The sequence below is a fragment of the Cucurbita maxima genome, unplaced genomic scaffold (genome assembly GCF_002738345.1).
Source record: "Cucurbita maxima cultivar Rimu unplaced genomic scaffold, Cmax_1.0 Cma_Scf00009, whole genome shotgun sequence".
NCBI classification, from domain to species: domain Eukaryota; kingdom Viridiplantae; phylum Streptophyta; class Magnoliopsida; order Cucurbitales; family Cucurbitaceae; genus Cucurbita; species Cucurbita maxima.
This window is the reverse complement of record NW_019272025.1, coordinates 4,672,558-4,691,488: the sequence shown is the minus strand read 5'-3', so window position 1 is coordinate 4,691,488 and position 18,931 is coordinate 4,672,558. Positions and strand designations below refer to the sequence as shown.

The window sequence follows — 18,931 nt, the reverse complement described above, 5'->3', positions numbered from 1 at the left end:
ATCACACAAGAAATAATTGAATAGTGTAATAATGCAATGGTGTAAGTAAAACCTGGATATCCAATCAAGGGGCAGCCCACATGTTTTCTGGGCTGGAAGCAGTATGGCCACGTCCAAAATTGGAGTTCATGATCACACATCAATTAGAGAGGGGAACGAAGCATTCCTTATAAGGAAGTAAAAATCTCTTCTTATCAGACGCGTTTTATAACCATGAGTCTGACGACGATACATAGTGGAACAACAATATCTACTAGCAGTGTGCTTGATCTGTTACAAATGGTATCAGAGCCAAATAACGGACGGTATGCCAGCAAAGATGTTGAGCCCCTAAGGGAGTGGATTGTGAGATCTCACATTGGTAGGAGAGGGAAACAAAACATTCCAAGAGTGTGGAAACCTCTTCCTACCAAACACGTTTTAAAACCGTAAGTCTGACGGCAATACATAATAAGACAAAACAGACAATATCTGCCAGCAGTCTGCTTGGAGAATATCAGAATATGTAATTTCCTTATACAATCTATACACTGTAACATTGGTTCTCTGTGCACAATAGCTGATTATATATATACAGATATACACAAGTATTCCTCTTCAGGGTCGGCTTAAAGAGCTTCTAGAGTCACCTGCCTGAAACTATACAAAATCAACATATAAAAGCACCCAAAAAAGTGCTGGTGCTGTATAAATGATTTCTGCTCCACTTTATTAGCTGCCTGTGCAGAGAGGTATTGAGAAGCTTCTTCAAAGCATTTTAATGACCCAAAGCTTGTACTTCTGTAAGTGCAAATATACAAGACTGGGTCCAATTAGATTAGCATCAGAGAGACACTTGCAGAGATCGAGGTAAGTCTCGACGTTTTCAGGTTCCCGAATCCGTTTTCTAAGCCCTTGCAGCACGGCTACTCTGTCCAAGTACTCTGGGAGAAAACCCAAATTGACCATTTTTACTAATGTTTCTGCAGCATCACGGAAATGACCTCCTTTTATGTAACCCCTTAGTAGCCATGTTAAACTCTTCTTCTTAAGCCGGGGACTCGTAATCTCAATCCTGGAAAGCAACCGGTTCATTGCTCTCGTCTCCTTCTGTGAAGCACATATGGCTAGCACGATATCGTAGAGATCAGCATCAGCCTCCTTACCTACAAGCTTCATTTCCCAAAGCTGCCGCTCTGCCTCTAGTCCTTGCCCAGCACAAATGTACATTGCAAGGAGTCTCTCATGAACCACCCCGTGACTCGAAGAGCTTCCCTCGTCAAGCACCCAGTTGGATAACCGTACTCCATCAGCTAGAAGCTCTGACTGATACCTCTTGACAAGTTCGACATTGTCTTTATCGAGTTCAGCCACCATCCCATCTCTTGCGTAACTTTTCAGTTTGCGAAGAGCTTTTGCAAATTCATTCAGCTCTTTAACCACGGCAGTCATGGCAATAAGAAAGCAGTAAACCTCTGGCTTTAATCCAGATTCTCTGAGATTCAGCACCATTTTCACTGCACCCCTATAGTCACCATCAACCTACAAGAATTGATTTCCAAGATTATCGGCAATTGAATTTTCACTTGGGGTCGTGCTGAACAGACATAACAATGTGAAAATACTTATATATAATCCTCAGGCAACTAATCCACTACCATTACTGGTGAAGCGAACAAAAGTAGCAGCACGGTGTTCTAGTTACAAGATTGGATAAACTTGGTCTCATACAGCATTCAATTTGGTTCAAATATAAATGAAATATGTCGGAGTGCTACTAATATAAGCAAGAACATACCATAAGTTACGCTACGATATGGAAGTCTAATACGCCACAAATAATAACATTGAAAGGAAGTCAATGTGCTTCAGTATGTCCAAAACTAACATGACAATAGATTCAACCATGCTTAATCACATTAAAACGCAGCTTAACCATATATCCCAAAAGTACAGCCAACCCTGCACAGTTCTTCCTGAACGCCTTCAATTGTGATTAGAAAAACATGACGCCAGAAAATATTCGTTACTACCTTGACCAGAGTCACCTCAACAAAAACCTGACACTCTATAGCACATAATCAAAACCCAATAAGATAAAGGAGGCAGAGTAAGGCATCTCTACAATTAGGAACTTCAGGATTCAAAATTATACATCCAAAGTTAGTAAACGGCTATTGAAGATAGTTACATTTCAGATATGAATTTTCAATGTAATAAAGAGACACAGCAAAAGAATACTATGGTTGACTTGACTCTTGAGCAAGGTTAAAAGCTAAAGATATGAAAACCTGATTAGCTAAAGGCTTACCATCATCTTCCATGCGAGATATCCACTCGGTCCTCCTTTATGCCCTTCCCAATTGTCCTTCATAAAATCAAGTTTGCGTCCCAAGACCTCCTTCACGAACGAAATTGCTTTTTCCTTCTCACCCATATCCCAATACAAAGAGATGACCTTTTCTATCATGCTAAAATGGGGCTTCAAACCTACACAATCCATATCCACGAGAAGGTCAACCACATCTCCGACGTTATGCTGTCCCTCGACCAACTTCTTGATCCAACTACACATTATAGACACCATCAGCTCCATGGTCTCCTTGTCGACCCGATTTTCCTTTTGGAGCCACTCAAAAACCTCAAGAGCACACCACGAATCCCTCCCTTCTTGAGAGAAGTACACCAGCACTAGCTGAAATTCCCTGGCCGATAAGCGGTCGTTCATTTCTTCAAGAACATCCGATGGATCCCTCGTCATTCGTTCCAATTCCTCAATTGCCTCAAAAAACCCATCTCCCATTTCATCTTCGTCATCACTCGTGATGAACTGGTCCAACTCAACCGATTTGAACAATCTTAGGTCCCGAAACTTACCAGCTCTTGAAACAGAGAAAGTAGAATTCTGGTGATTGCAAGTAATACGAGAAACAATAAAGCAAAAATTTACCGGCGAACGACTACACAATTGGGGAGCAGAAAACCCAAGCCTCTTAGATTTCAGTCCAGAAGATAAAGAAAACGAAAATCCAAATTTCGTTAACGGAGTAAAGCCCGGAGCACAAATCATTTCGAACTTCTAATCCAAATCACTAAATTCAAACTAAAATTTCGAATAACCAGCGAACTTAAGCGTCACGGTATCTCAACCGAGTGGAGAAAAATCCAAAACCGAATGAAGTAAAGCGAGAAATGAAACAATCAATCGGTCCACCGCCTATAAATTATCAAAAGAAAACCAGAACACTAGGGTTTCAACCGCATCAATTTTGAACGCAATCCAAATTCGAATAACAGTACAAAACCATCAGAAAATGAAACGAACAAAAGGCGGAAGAGATGGAGAGAAAATTACAGAGAGCCAGCCCTCAACCAGCGGCGAATCGAATTGAACTGAACTGAATTGTTGGTCGGAGAAAAGAAACCCCAATCTTCTGGCAGAGGATTAAGCGATGGTGATGGTAGGAAGCCGGAGTGAGTGGTCGCAATGACAGCGTTTTTGCCGCCAAGACAAAACCATCAGCACTTCATACCGTAATTCTTTCAACTCGTGTTGTCGACTTGTGAAGTTACGAAAAGACAATTTTACCCCTGAATTAAATACTTAATTACGGCCTTTTTTTCCCATAAGCCACAACCAACCTGCCTATTATTAATACTAATATTATTATTATAAATAAAGTATAATTAAATTAAATGTTTTAAAATGTTTAATTAATCATTAAGTTATTCAAAGTACATACATTGACAACTCATTAGGCACCCAACCTTCTCTCTCTTAATTAAAAAAAAATAATTAAATATATATTTTAATTTATCTCAACTTTAACTTAAAATATGATTGGTTCATGAACTTCAATGTTTATTTTATTTAACAGTTTTAAAAAAAAAAATTAATGGATTAAAAATAGATAAATTAAAAAAAAAAACATTTATTAATCATATAAATTATTCATCTCAAAGAATGGTTGCAGGTAGGATGTCAAATGAAGTTTTAATATTAATTATTTTTTTACACGTGGCCAATTAAATATTATTTGATTTAAATATGAATATTGTTGGCCCAATAATTTTAAGTTATAATCAATTGTACCAAAATTATTCAGCTTTGCGTGCGTTTGGAACTTAGGAATATAAAATATATTTTGACCAAAATGAGGATCACAAGTCTCTTAATTTATACTTTAATATATTTTTTATTTAATACAAAATATTTTATAATTATAATTATAGTATAAAAAAACACAATGGGCCGGAAAGAGCGGCCCATGAGTAGACCATTCCCCGGCTCCATGTTACATTCAGCCCATATGGCGGCGCCTGGCCCAAGTTTCGGCCCAAATAGTTGGGCAGCGAAGGCTCGGCCCAAATACTCAATTCAATGGGCCGAAGTTTACAATTTAGGGCCCAAATTATGGCCCAACGAAAATCAATTCTTTTTTTAATTCTATAATCAATTATTAACGATTATAAACCACATTTTTTCGAAATAAAATAAAAAGGGTTTTAGTCAATTAATTTATATTTTATTTTAGAATATTTAATTTTAATTATTGAGTGTTAATAAAAAGATATTTAATCTCAATTCATATTTATTTTTTTAACATTTAGAAATATTGGCATGAAAATTATCGAAATAAATTATACTTTTTTTATTTAATTTTTAAATTCAACAATTAAGTCTCCAACATTAAAAAAAAGGCTTGTTTTGGTATTTCGATTAGCAACCCCGTTAATTATTATCAGTGTGACATTTTTAAAATAACGATTTATTACTCGGGCCCTACCCTTGCCCTTTGCCCTTCTATCGACCCGATGTCGACGTCCATTCTCCTCGTCATTTCTCACCTTCCTTAGTTTTCTTGGTTTTATCAACTCAAACTAATTAGAGACTAAATGCATTAACAAACTACAAAAATCAGGTCATCACGTAATAAAGATTAATACTTTATTTTAATTATATAAATTAAATTGTTACAACTTAAAATTTTTCGTCTATACATAGAAAGTTGGGTCATACATTACCTTTCACAAACACGTTATATAAGGCAACTTCTTAGTTTGCACTCCTATCTATTTCTCGATCTTCTTTCTGCCATTAATATTCCTCTCGTTGATTCTTACCGTCTTTTCTTAAAAGGAACAAATTGAGTTCCGATGATTATATAGCTAACAGAGTATCGTTCTCGTATTATCTATCAATTAAGAACCGATCGTTCAAGTAAAAATTGAAACAAAGATGAACGATAATCGAGCAACATTTTTTAAGGTAATTTGGGTATGTTTGAAATTTGATATGGGCCATGCTTTATATGGTATGAACATCAAGTCTCATGCAAATACTGCAACTTATGGGTGTACAAAGATAGATAAACAAATGTATTAATTAATTTTTATAATTAAAAAAAAAAAAAAAGTTAATTTTTTTAATTTTCTTTAATTTCCATAATCACATGGTTTATAAAAAGCCTAACAACATATATTGTTTTGTCCAATCAATCTCATGGAAGAAAGCTTCAAAATGAGGATGCATCAAGTCGGACCAACTCCGACGATGGCAACGGGACTGCCGCCATTGCCACCCTTAGGAAAATCGGTAGCTAGCGGTGACAAAAAGTTACTGTTGTTTCATTACAACAGGAATTCAAACGTATATGAAAATGACAAAAATATGTTTTATGAAGGAGAAGGAAGGACGATGCTATCACTGAAACAAGACCAATCACAACTTCCCAACTCCAACAACGACCTCAATACAGAAGCCAAACGACTAAAAAGGTTTGTTTTCGAAAAAATAACTTTTTAAGTGTTGGTATGACCTAAGTTTTACGTTGGCTAATAAAGGAGAAGATCATAGACATAAAAGTAAGGAACACTGTTTTTATTAGAACGAAATCTTTTAGAGGAATAAAAAAGAAAATGACGAGAGTTTATGCTCAAAGTGAACAATATCATATTATTTTGGAGATCTCTAACAAGTAGTATTAGAGTCATGTCTCTAATTTACCCAAGTCAGTAAAATCAGAAATTGTGGATCTCGAGTAGTCATAATAGAGATCTATAGTAAAACTTTACCGAATAGATGATTATTTAAGAGAAAACACGGAGGAACGAGGGGAGTATTGTCGGTGTGACTTCGAAGTCACACCATAACTAAGGTAAAAAAACAAATTATGTGGGGTTAATTTTTTCTTTGCTAGGGTGATCCAAAGCAGACAATACTCACAAAAGTATAGATTGAAACAGCTTCATCATATTACAGAGCTAGAGTCAGAACTCAAAGCCCTTCAGGTAATAATACAAATCAAAATAAGCGTTTTTTTTTTTTTTTTTTTTTTTTTTTTCACTTAAAATCCAAGTTTAATAAATATTAATTAATTAATTAAGTAACGAATAAAACAGGCGGAAGTAACAATTACCTCGCCGAGGATAAAATTCATGGATCGCCAAAATTCACTGCTCCGAGCCGAGAATTACTCCATCAAAGAGAAATTAACTGCATACACAGGCGAGCTTCTATTCAAAGAAGGTAAATTTTATTAATTAATTTTATTTAATTTTGTTTTTCTTTTTCCAGAAAATTAATTAATTGTTTTTGGGGGCAGCCCAATACGAGGAGTTGAAAAGGGAGAGAAATATGCTGAAGGAGATATATGAAGTGTATCAGTTAAAGCTGTTGGAGACACTGAAAGGCAGTAATAACAACGCAAGCGCTGCTGCTGGCGGGGGAAGCACTTTCCAAGTGGTTGAAAATCACTCACAAAGTGCCACCAAATCAAATCCCTTTACCATGCTTCAAAATTGAATTCAAAACTATATATATATATATATATATATATATATATATATATATTTGTGTGTTTTGATGCATTTTTCTGTGTAATTTGTGGGGATTTCTTTTGCAGTTTGGTTTCAAACCCGACCATATGTTTTTTCACAACTACATTAGGGACTAAATCGTAACAAATAAAGTATAGAGACTAAATTGTTACTAAAATTGAAAAAACAGAGACTAAATATGAGACTTCATTTCGGTTGGAGAGGAGAACGAAACATTTTTCATAATGGTGTGAAAACCTCTCTAAGATACGCGTTTTAAAATCTTGGGGAGAAAGCTCAAAGAGGACAATATCTGCTAGTGGTCGGTTTGGACGGTTACAAATGGTATCAAAGCCTGTCATCGGGTAGTGTGCCAACTAGAAGGCTGAGCCCCAAAGGAGGTGGACACGAGACAGTATGCCAGCAAGGACGCTAGACCCCAAGGGGGGGTGGATTGGGGGATCCCACATCTATTGGAGAAGGGAACGAGTGCCAACAAAGACACTAAACACTAAAGAGGGGTGAATTGTGAGATCCCACGTCAGTTGAGGAGGAGAACAAAACATTCTTTATAAGAGTGTGGAAGTCTCTCCCTAGCATACGCGTTTTAAAATCATAAGGGGAAACCCAGAAGGGAAAGTCCAAAAAGACTATCTACTAACGGTAGATTTGGGCTGTTGTAATAAATTGTTACTTCATAAGAGTTCTCGAGCTAAAAGTAACTTTTAACCATTTTATTTGAACTATACGTAACCGTCAGAAACATTTGACCTCTTGACCAATGATAATGTCTAATCTATTTCGACAATGGAAAGCTCTCTTCATCCCATCTTAGACCCAAACCTAAGAATTTTTTAACCCAAATGCCCCATCTACCTAATTGCAAACATTTCACTCTCTTTTCACTTATTTAGTATACAGCGACCTCAAGGAAAGAAATAGCTAAGTTCTGGTTCCAGAAGAACAGTATAACAAAACAATATATGATTCTGCTACCACCTGCTAATATTCATAACTTTACTATTCAAAACTTCCTTTATTTCAATAATAATTGAACAGCATAGATAGAACTGAACTCCTCCTAGTCCTGCTTTGAATGGAAGAGACTTTTGTTTAACCACTCCACCCTCCTGCCCGAGTATTAGTTACATGCGTAGACATCACTATTACAGAAACGAAAACGAAAACGAGTTCTAGTCACTCACATTTGCATCGGAGGTTAAGGTTGACGATAAGAGCGGCACAATTTACGAGACCATCATCTTCGTAATGAATGAGAATTAAAAGAATGCATAGGAACTCCTTGAAGTATATGAGAATTATAGATTAACCATCCACAGGGTTTGTTAATCCATAAGTTTGTATCTTTTTTCTTGCACGCCCGTGACTCCCATTTGAATCTCAATTATTGTATGAAGTGGAACCTGACAAAATTGAACCGAACCATTTTAAACCATTCTAGTTTGAGACCACTAAGCATTCTTTTGCTCCTTGGTATTGGAATTGAAAATGAACTGATCGTTAGTCAATTATCTACACAATTACCTCAATGTGTGGAATTTCCTTTAGGGGCCTATCAGCAAAATAAGCATATAACGCTCTCAAGACCGCCTACAAGACGGAAAAAAAGCTTTAGGAAGATTATCACGTGTAAAAATGTACGATGTAATGGTTTAAAACTAACTTACCTGATGAGAAATAACAACAACCGGCGCACGTTGTCTTTCAAGCTCAATAATTACTGGTTCAAGCCTGTGTCATTAAGATTAATGGCCACAGAAGGTAACAACAAAATAAAACATGCATTAGTCATTGGTTTACGTGAGATCCCACATTGTTTGGAGTGGGTAACGAAGCATTCTTTATAAGGGTCTAAAAACCTCTCCCTAACCGACACATTTTAAAACCGTGAGACTGACGGCGATATATAACGGACCAAATTGAATAATATTTGTTAGCGATGGGCTTGTGCTGTTACAAATGGTATCAAAGCCAGACATAAGACGGTGTGCCAGCGATGACGTTGGGCCCTCAAAGAGGGTGGATTGTGAGATCTCATATTGGTTGGAGAGGGAATAAAACATTATTTATAAGGGTTTAGAAACTTCTCCTTAATAGTCGCGCTTTAAAATCGTGAGGCTGACAGTGATACATAACAGGTCAAAGTGAACAACATTTGTTAGTGATGAGGCTTGGATTGTTACCCTTCAATGTTATTTCATTTTCCTATAAAAGCTTGGTTTCCTTCAAAGAGACGAAAAAATTGATTTGGATGAAAAATAAAGTACTGCATACCTTTGGATAACATCCAAATAAGATTCTCCACGAGGATATCTATATCTCAATTTGTCCTTCTTGCGTGCCCTGCAAGTGAAAAATGCAAGGAAATAAACAACAAACAAGTGATGGTATAAACACCCGTCAAATCCTGCAGAAGACAAAGAGATGAATATGAAGAGGGGTAAAGGGAGATTGCACATACTCGTACTCCTCGGGCATGTTTTTCTTTGTCTCTTCATAAGTCATTCCATCGCAAACTCCAACATATATCTCATCAAGTGCACGCCATTGAATCTAATAGAAGGAAATAGTCATAGAGCGTTTCATACTTGTTTTTACAAGTAAGCATTAATTTTCCAGAAAACAAGCTAACCTTAGGGAATCCAACAATAGGACTCGCAGTCAAAATTGTTCGCTGAAGTGTGCTGGTCCAAATCTAGACCGCAACAAAGTCATAAAAAGATGTCATTAGCATTTTAAATAACCAGATGCACATTGACTCCCATTGAAATTCCAAGCTTACAGAGGCAGCCCGTTCGGACTTCAGTCGTTTTTCAACAAAGTTAGCAAGCTTCTTAGAGTAAACTTCTCCAGCCTCACTGCCAAAAGAAGTAAGCCAATCCCAGTTCAATATACTAATAGGAACCCGATATTGAGACTGAGAATAAGAAAATAAGACTAAAATTATGTTACAATATCAAAGAGAAAATACACAGGTCATAGCATTTCAAGAGGTCTATCTCCCTCCTACATTGTTAATCCCCAAAATTTTGCCCACTACCAAACCCCGAACTCACTTTATTTATAACCATCCATCCCAACCAACTTATCAGGTAACTACAGTTTTCCTAATTTCTAAATAATATTCTCAAATTTCACAGTAATATTTCTAACTTATTCATACAGCTGCTGATGTTTTTGATAATCCAATGTATTGAGTAAGAGATACAAGCACTGCATTATCCTTGTTCACAAAGACCAACTTCAGAGTAGCAAGATTTGTCAAATATCTGAAAAAGGTTGAGATAATTTAGGGGCAGGGCTCTTTAGCATTCACAGAATAGCAAACACTGCCCTAGTTTATAAAATTTACTAACTAGACTACACTACCCTTGGGGGNGGGGGGGGAATGAAAAGAAAATTGCAAAATAAAAGTTAGATCTAATCTATATGACAAGAAACCCAAACAAGAAGGGAAGAAAAAGTAAACCAAAAATGACAAAATATGGAACTAAAGAAAATATAGAAATAATCCCTCCATTTAGGTTGGGCTCTCTTGAAACTTAAAAGAACCTTGAAGAAGCTCCACCAAAATTTGTTCTATCAACAGAAAGTTGCCCCAATAGCAATCTAATATAATATGAAGAACCATTTCTTTTTTCTTCTATCCTAGTCAACAAACTCAGAATTTTACCCCAAAAAAGGACTTATTCTGAACTCTACAGCTTTAATCCATAGCCAAAATCACAATTTGGTTTCATTTTCACAGTGCAACAGAAAGCAAACTGAAGAAAGAATGATGGTGGAGAGAGGGATTGGTCGAGAATACTGACGATACTTGAGAGTTTTTTTTATCAACTCTTGGTTTAAAGATGGTGTAGAGAGGCATCTATCTAGACTATTTTGTAGCTAAGATTTTTAAATATTTTTTGAACAGACAAGTAAAAATTTCTTTGGATACAATGCTTTAGTCAACTGGTCTTTTTGCCTTCATGAACATCATTTTTACTGTCCCTGGTTACTGTGATATTATGTGTCAGTTAAGTGTGAAAAAATAATGGCAGATTGAACAGCCAAATCTCTCCTTTCATAACTACAGGTACTAGATACACTATGTTACCTATGAAATCTTTTGTGATTTAATGAACATGAAAACTTTATCCCTATACCTGCGTTATTATGCATACCTTAATTCATTGTCACCTCCAATCCTACCTCGAACATTATCCATACTCTCTCCATGCCTAGTGAGCAATATCGGCCGTGGAGTGAGATGGGTATTCACCTGCACCATGAAAAGTAAACTATCTGATGAGAGCATCAAGAAGTTTGTTGAGTACATAATAATATAATAATATAAAGATTAATTTTCATAGTACATTAAAAATATACATCCAACACGTAAAAAAAATCCTGAATTTGTACGAAAGCAACAATCGTCAAACAATTTTCACAGGCTGCACATATGTGAATTCAATTGGCAAATCATACACTCAAGATTCCAATTTTCAGGATTAACAATTCATAAAGTAATATCGCCTTGAGCCCTTTTTGAAATATAACAATTCGTATGGGACGTCACCTTGAACCCTTTCAAATTTAGTGGTTATTGAATTCCGTCTCCTTTATTTGTTATATAATGTTTTAAAAGGAAGTTTAATTGAGGCCTTTTTGTAAATTTGCTCACGCTCAATGGCAATTCAAAAAGCTTAGCTTTATTTCAATGTCTCCTTTAATCTCCCTAACACTCACATAGAAGTCGTTGGCTCGAAAACTACAAGAAAGGACAACACCTGGCGGTCGACTGAGCAATAAGGATGATTTATGACAAGACTACAATCCATTAAATTCATGCTAGAATTTACGGAGCCTCAAAAGTATTAATAATGTCTACATTTTTGTCACAATAAATAAAAAGTATTGATAAACAGAGATCATACCAAGAAAAAGACAATACGTCCAGGGAGATACCCGCTGATGTTGTTGACCTGAATAAGAAAAACATGTTTCAGAATACCAGAATTAAGTGAAATAAATCCTACGCATACTTCATCTAAGCAAAATAAACACGATTGAAAATGATAGTTTTCAAAAAAGAATCACCCTAACAAATCAGAAGTCTGAAAGGAAATAACAAATTATTAACCTTAGCAACCGAGGAATTGAAAACTGAGGTAACAGAAGCACAATAACCGCAGGAGCTAAACTTACTTGAATCTGTCCTCCATGGCCACTAACCATGTCGATCATTTTAATGTAAGATCCCTCTTCAACAGGCTCATAGACCTGGCATGAGTAGCAAATTCAGATGTTTCGATGTTTCAACAGAATCAATATAATACGTATCCTGTCGATATATACTAGAAAAATATTAATATTTTAGAAAGCTACTTTTTCATAGTTGTCTAGTCGAGCTTTGAAGTCTCGACATCCAGCCTCAAAATCTGTCCTGAAAGAAAGAAAGGAAAAAAAAACACTCAAATGTATTCTTAAAAAAAGAATACACACTATATTCCTAAAAGAACGAAAGAAGCTCTTGGGAAACATACTCCTCAGCATAATCAGGACTTTGTTGTATTTTAAGACGTATATTCCTTTCAATGATGCGCTGATCATTGCATAGAGTTTCCAGAAAAATTATCTGCAGTTGAAAGATAAAGAAGAATGAGATTACTAAATATTTCCGGAATTCTTCCCTCTATTTACTATTACGATCAGTATACCCGACATTTTCCTTCAGCCAATTTCATCAACATGTTTCTCCGTTTCCTGGTACTGTTTGTGGCATCAAGTATTCCAACCTAAATTAATCTAGCATTAGCAAATAAAACCATTAGTTTCTGTGTAATAGATGCAACAGTGGAAGACCTTACCTGGCCACCTTCTTGCATCCAAGATATCATATCCTCCATAGCTAAAGCTGCTACCTAGTAGCAGGTGATATATTAAAACTATGTACACAGAGAAAAAACTAACATGGTGTTAACATTACAAATAATCCTGTTAGTCGGGTAAATTTAAAATTGTATCTGATTCCTTTGTTGTAGGAATATGAAGAGCTCGTTGATTTCTTAAAATAATGTACAACTTCTGTTAGACAATTGAAGGTGAAAGTATTCCCACTTTCTTTTAGATAACATGTCATCAGTTCCTAGTAATCACCTCATTGCGTGCCTCCATTCCTTCTGGATTGTCAGCTCGGAAAAAGTCAGCAGACTGCATAAAGAAATTTTATTGGCAAAAGGGAACATCAAAAATAGAACAAGACATCCTCATGACACCATGATCACCAAAAGACTGAAGTATGAGTTAATAAAACCATGAAAGATCTTGTTTCCTATAAAAAAAAATTATTTGAAAAAACAAAACAAAGCAAACTAAGGAAGTGCCCTCAAAAAGTAACCTAGGGAGCCTAATGACAATCTTTGAAGAAAGCAATCCTAAAAATGCAGTCCTACCACGCAAGTTTATGCGGGCTCCTAAGAACCCTTTGATTATTGTCCATCTAGTCATATTGGGGGAGAACAATCAATTATGACTAGATGGACAATAATCAAAGGGTTCCTAGGAGCCCGCATAAACTTGCATGGTAGGTCACCTTACACGGTACAAATATAAAGAACGAGTCTCCAAATAGATAATAAAATACTATGACATTGAAGAATTGACAATATGTCAAAATTGTACATCATAATTGAAAACACACCTGATTAGCTCCATGTTTAAGGCGTCGGTACTGTTCAAAAAAGAAAACATTTTTATATTGAAATCTAAAGTTCATTCATCATATAGCACAACGCATAAGAATGATAAGAAAGTCAAACCTTGCCAACGTTGAAATGCTTTGTCTCATGACCTAACCAACGAAGATATCTTGTAAGCTTAGCAGCAGTAAAAGTTTTGCCTCGAGCTGGCAAACCAACCTAAACCATATTAAAAAGTCATGGGAGCATTATCATTCTTGAGACTAGACTACAAATGAAAAAGTGCAATCCTGTCACCAAATACTACTGCAGCTTTCTTCTTAGCCAACTACAGTGAGTGTAGTCCACCTCACCATATCTACAACTCAATGATTAATGATATTTAATGCAAACCATTTGAAGAAAATTACCAAGACAATTGCCAAATGTCTATCCTCCTTTGGACCAAGCATTTGATCAGCAACAGCTGCAGCTGCAACAGCTCCCGCTGCTGCTGGCATTGAATTCTACATATTAACAAACAAGAAACACAAAAGATAAATAGTATGACTTGTGATATAGAGAGATAAAAAGGAAAAAACAAACCTTGGACTCCGTATCCAATTTCAGATCTGAAAAGATAGTGCTGGTACTAGCTGATTTAACAAGCCTAGGGGATCCAACACCTCGATCCACAAAAAGCCCCCTATGACTGTCTTGCCTTTGCAAATGAGAAAACGTCCCTACCGACTTTGATTCAACCGTTCCGGAACCCATATACATCTTGGGGGGATCAGGAAGAATCACTGTCATATTCTAAATAAGCAACAACAAAATATAAACGCGATTAAAAATGCCACAAAATGGAAGAAGAGTACAAGTTTGGTTATTGGAGCGCAAAAATCAATATAATTTCTATTAATGTTTTAGATATTGATTTCATGTCTCTAATGAGACAACAAGGATGGACAAATAAACAAACTAGCTAAACATCAGTGTAGTTTTTTAAGATTGAACTTCTAAAATTGTTTTTCATTTTTAAGACAGTGTGAGAAGATGCTTTCATATTATTGTATCTCCATTTATCTCATCTCCATGGTCATTTTCATGTTTTACACTCTGATGCCTATTAGAGAATTATAATTTAATATTTACAAGCAAGAAAACACCTTTACAGTTGTTGATCGATCCCCAACAACACCACTCTCCTTAGATGATGAAGTGTTTCCCGGTCCATCAGCATTGAAATGAACCCCAAAGCCAGTTAATGATCTTGGAGTCTCCGTCAAGTTGGCTGCATATACAAAGCCTGAGTTTGAAGGAGCTGGAACCACGTAGTGTTCAAGATCGAGCTCCAAGCTAACCGATGAGTTATTCTGAAGAGGCAATAGAAAAGATGAAAGAATAAGGTATGAAGAAAATAAATATTACTAAAGCTCTGCTTCTAATACACCTGGAAATAATATGAATTTCAATACTTATTTCCCATTGAATTTGAAATGTAAATGTCATAAATTGATGCAAAAAAGCTGCAATATCTCAATATAATTTTAAATAAATATGTCTGCATCTCTATGCCCAAGTTTTAAGATAATGACATGTTAGTTTCATATATCGTTTATGCATCATGTTCTTGCGCTTAAAGACAAAGCATGCGATAAGCAATTCCTTTTAACATTTCAAAAATAACTTTGCATTGTTGCACATTACTGTAAGCAACTAATCAAACACACAACAAAGGTTGGAGTAGTACTGAACGGAAGAACGCAATAGTGAGTGGTAATATTACACTGGCAAATAAAAATTTCATTACAATACAATAATATTCAATGAAACATTGCATATTTTGATAGGAATGGAACATTGTATATGCAATGCTTTCATTTTTTGAGGGAAGGGGAAGATATGATACCTCCGGACCTGTCTCCGACACTGAATTTATGCTCACATCAGGAATTCCACGAACAGCTGAAGGACGAAGGTTGTCTTGATACGCCCTCCAACTTGCAGCAAGATCAAAGGGCGAAACCCTGTCTGCTTTAATGAATACCCTGTACTCCAAAACCTCATCAGCACTCAATTTGAAAAGAGCCATCCTGGTGTCCCCTTGCAGCATTCCTCCAGAGAGTAGACGGTTGGGACCCTCCTCGACAATACAAGGTGAATTGCTATACCTCGGCTTCAACAGGAACTTGAAATCCAGAGATTCTGGATTCAACAGAGTATAGATGAAATGAAAATCAAAATTTCTGCAATTTCATTTCCATTACGGAGTTCCAAAATACTGGTTTTGTTGTTGTACAACCAAATCAAGTTCAGAAAACTATGTAGTCAAGAGATTGAAAATCCTCAATTTCATATCCTATTCAAGCACGACGAATCAGTTCTAGTTCATTTAGAACATATGTCTAAGCTTTCTAATCACCAAATTAACTCCCAACGTCCACCCCCAACCCCCAACCCCGAATCCATCCTGACAGGTGAATAATAGGAAGTTGAATCATAGTTACCGTGATTAGGAGGAACGACAAAGCTCAATTCCCACATTGATGCTGATTCACGTTCTAAAGAGAGCTGTGGCACCGACGCAATTAAACTTAACAGTAGAGATTGGCAGAAACTCGAGAATAAACAAAGAAGAACAGAAAGAGATTGATTACAGCTTTAGATGAATCCCACGAACCAACAAGCGGGACAGAGCCGTAAATATGTGGAATGAGCTCGCCTTTGAGTTTAAAATTCTCCATCTTCAAGGAAATATAGAGCTGTCCACCCGCTTGGTCTAGGTTTTCCTCCCGCTCTTCTTCGTTACCATGAGAGCCACCATCCAAATTCTTGGACGTACCAGTACCCATTCTTCTTCAACTGCTTCAAGGAATTGCTTCCGCCAGAAAATTTCCAGAACAAGATTGGGATTTGACACAGAGAATCTATCGCCACTGTAGGAAACAACTTGAAGCCATGAACAAATATGCGCTTAGATTCTGTTCTATTTTCGGGAATCGGATAAAAGTTCGAGAGGGACGAGAGATGGAGAATAAAAGTGAGGAAATGGGCAGTTCGCGCGTTCTTGCGATCAGTTTATTTGGTCGTTCTTTTTCTTATCGATATAAGAGACAACGAAATACCTCGCTAGCGTTGGTGAAAAACGATGGCCCATCATTGCCACGTCTGCGAATTTCTTGAGTTCTACTCCACTGCACGACGGTGCATCCACTCACGCTGTACCAAGCTTTTCCACATGGCCTCCTTCCAAACTCAACAACCCTAATTCCAGTTATAAAGATGTGGAAAAGTCTTATTAGTAGGTGAATTTTAAAACTGTGTGAGAGAAGTCTAAAGGATAAGGTTAAAAAGGACAATATTTGCTAGCGAAGTCTTTGAGCATGGGAATGGTCATGGGTTTATAATCAAAGCAATACACTTTCCATTGGTTGAGGCCTTTTGGGGAAGCCCAAAGCAAAGCCATAAGAGTTTAAGCTCAAAGTGGACAATATCATACCATTGTGGAGAGTCGTGTTCGTCTAACATGGTATCAGAGCCATGCCTTAAACTTAGCCGTGCCACAATAGATTGGCAAATCCTCGAATGTCGAACAAAGAACTCCAAAAGGAGTCAAGCCTCCTCGAAGGTACGAAGGCAGTCAAAAATGACTAAGACTCCAAAGGAGTCGAGCCTCGATTAAGGGGAGGCGTGCTTTGTTCGAGGGGAGGTGTTGGATGATGAAAGTCCCACATCGGTTAATTTAGGGAATGGTCATGGGTTTATAATCTAAGAATACACTCTTCATTGGTATGAGGCCTTTTGGGAAGCCCAAAGCAAAGCCATGAGAGCTTATGCTCAAAGTGGACAATATCATACCATTGTGGAGAGTCGTGTTCGTCTAACAGAGAAGTCTAAAGGATAAGGTCAAAAAGGACAATATCTGCTAGCGAAGTCTTTGAGCATTATAAATGGTATTTGAGTCAAACACTAGAATCGATGTACCAGCAACGATGCTGGGCTTGGAAGAGGATTGTAAGATACTCTATAGAACAATATAAATACAAATGGTATCAAAGTCAAACATTGAGATAATATGCTAGTGAGAATGCTCTATTTGGAGGCCAACTGTGAGATTTCACAGAGGACAATATTTTATGGCGATGAACTTAGATATTACAAAATAAAAATATCTTAAAAGTCGAAAAAGTCAACTTTCTTATCCTATTGAGTTTCCTTCTATTTTAAAAATAATTTTAAATTATATGTACTGTTTTAAAGTATTTAAAAAATATTTATAAAGTTTGAAAAATAGCATTCTTTATCCTATTGAGTATTTTTTAAAAAGGTATTTTTTTTATTATTTTTTAAATAATTTAAGAGTGTTTTTAAATTAAACGTGTTAACCAAATTTTTGAAAATTTATTAATATTTATTTATATGAAAGATGAAATTTAAAATATTTTTATTAATTTAATCTCTATTACATTTTTAATTAAAAAATTTAATTAGTTATCAAATAAAAAATATACATCACTAATTATAATATATTTGATTCCAATATTTAATAGTATTAATAGATTTAATTTCGAATTTATACAAATTCTAATAAATTTCATTACAACCGACTCTTGATAAGTACGCGTAAGACATATATGGAATAACCTTTTTTTCATTAATATTGCAAAATAACAATACTATATAAATAATGCTATTAAAACTATTGTGGTATTTGTTGGTAATAAATTAAATTATAATATTAAATTTTGTTTAGTAATTTATTTTATTTGTACTAATATATATATTATAATATTTAAATTTTAGTCCAACCAATACCATTTTTTTTACCGTGGTATTTATTTTTATCTTATACAAGAAGAAACAGTGAAATTATATTTTTTTTATTTGTTTCTAAAATAAATTTTAATATTAAAACCTGAATATTATAGTTTTGTAGAGTAGTAATTATCTTGTTTACTATATAATAATAATAATAATTTCAACTTCAATTTCTCCCGGATAAAATAATATAATATGATATGTTATTTGCATAAAAAAAACGTATTTACTTTATTTGACTGTTTTTTCTTTTTTGGAAAATAATTTTTTTTGTTGCAATATTATGTTTACGTTCGAGACGTATGTATATTCGAGATGCTTAAAAGACACGGTGATGACAATAACTCGAATAACTCGAATAACTCGAATTGAATTATTAATTTTGTGTTAAATTGAATTAAAATACATGAAAATTAGAATTAAATAAAATATTTTTTTTTTTTTTTTTTTTTGCTTACCTTATTTTTAAAAATGTTTATTGTTGTGTTATAATTTATTTAATATAATTTATATATAAATGGAACATTAAAAATTAATTCAATTAAATATTATATAATTTGACTGAGTCGGTTGATTATTTAAAATATATATATATATATATATATAATATATATAAATGGATAGAGCAA

The 18,931-nt window shown here is 35.3% G+C and overlaps 2 protein-coding genes and 1 pseudogene across 3 annotated transcripts; 1 reads left to right on the top strand and 2 right to left on the bottom strand.

The window, feature by feature from the left end:
* Window positions 1–486: 486 nt before the first annotated feature.
* On the bottom strand, window positions 487–3,495 carry LOC111484464 (pentatricopeptide repeat-containing protein At2g30100, chloroplastic). The gene is made up of 2 exons (XM_023131081.1): window positions 2,291–3,495; window positions 487–1,521 (listed from the first exon to the last, which is right to left on the bottom strand). The coding sequence occupies exons 1-2, from the start codon at window positions 3,047–3,049 to the stop codon at window positions 748–750; spliced, it is 1,533 nt and encodes a 510-aa protein (XP_022986849.1). The 5' UTR covers window positions 3,050–3,495; the 3' UTR covers window positions 487–747.
* A 1,780-nt stretch (window positions 3,496–5,275) lies between these two features.
* On the top strand, window positions 5,276–6,784 carry LOC111484027 (annotated as a pseudogene).
* Window positions 6,785–7,782: 998 nt separating this feature from the next.
* Window positions 7,783–16,585, bottom strand: LOC111484433 (6-phosphofructo-2-kinase/fructose-2,6-bisphosphatase-like). Of its 2 annotated transcripts, none has more exons than XM_023131016.1 (23): window positions 16,142–16,585; window positions 15,992–16,055; window positions 15,394–15,689; window positions 14,657–14,857; window positions 14,088–14,297; window positions 13,913–14,008; window positions 13,623–13,721; window positions 13,505–13,534; window positions 12,961–13,014; window positions 12,672–12,725; window positions 12,522–12,599; window positions 12,348–12,439; window positions 12,190–12,247; window positions 12,010–12,084; window positions 11,739–11,786; window positions 10,986–11,083; window positions 9,602–9,677; window positions 9,452–9,514; window positions 9,281–9,372; window positions 9,094–9,162; window positions 8,487–8,550; window positions 8,344–8,409; window positions 7,783–8,222 (listed from the first exon to the last, which is right to left on the bottom strand). In XM_023131016.1, the coding sequence occupies exons 1-23, from the start codon at window positions 16,334–16,336 to the stop codon at window positions 8,145–8,147; spliced, it is 2,256 nt and encodes a 751-aa protein (XP_022986784.1). In that variant the 5' UTR covers window positions 16,337–16,585; the 3' UTR covers window positions 7,783–8,144. The 2 variants fall into 2 exon arrangements, with proteins under 2 accessions (XP_022986784.1, XP_022986783.1); XM_023131015.1 differs by having other exon boundaries at window positions 14,651–14,857; window positions 16,142–16,584.
* Between the last annotated feature and the right edge of the window lie 2,346 nt (window positions 16,586–18,931).

Coding starts and splice junctions, on each gene's coding strand:
- LOC111484464 (XM_023131081.1), bottom strand. CDS start 3,049: ATGATTTGTGCTCCGGGCTTTACTCCGTTAACGAAATTTGGATTTTCG. Junction 1,522..2,290: donor ATCTCGCATGGAAGATGATG/GTAAGCCTTTAG, acceptor CAATTCTTGTAG/GTTGATGGTGACTATAGGGG.
- LOC111484433 (XM_023131015.1), bottom strand. CDS start 16,336: ATGGGTACTGGTACGTCCAAGAATTTGGATGGTGGCTCTCATGGTAAC. Junction 14,298..14,650: donor ATCGATCAACAACTGTAAAG/GTGTTTTCTTGC, acceptor TTGCTTATTTAG/AATATGACAGTGATTCTTCC. Junction 8,410..8,486: donor TTGTTGTTATTTCTCATCAG/GTAAGTTAGTTT, acceptor TCCGTCTTGTAG/GCGGTCTTGAGAGCGTTATA.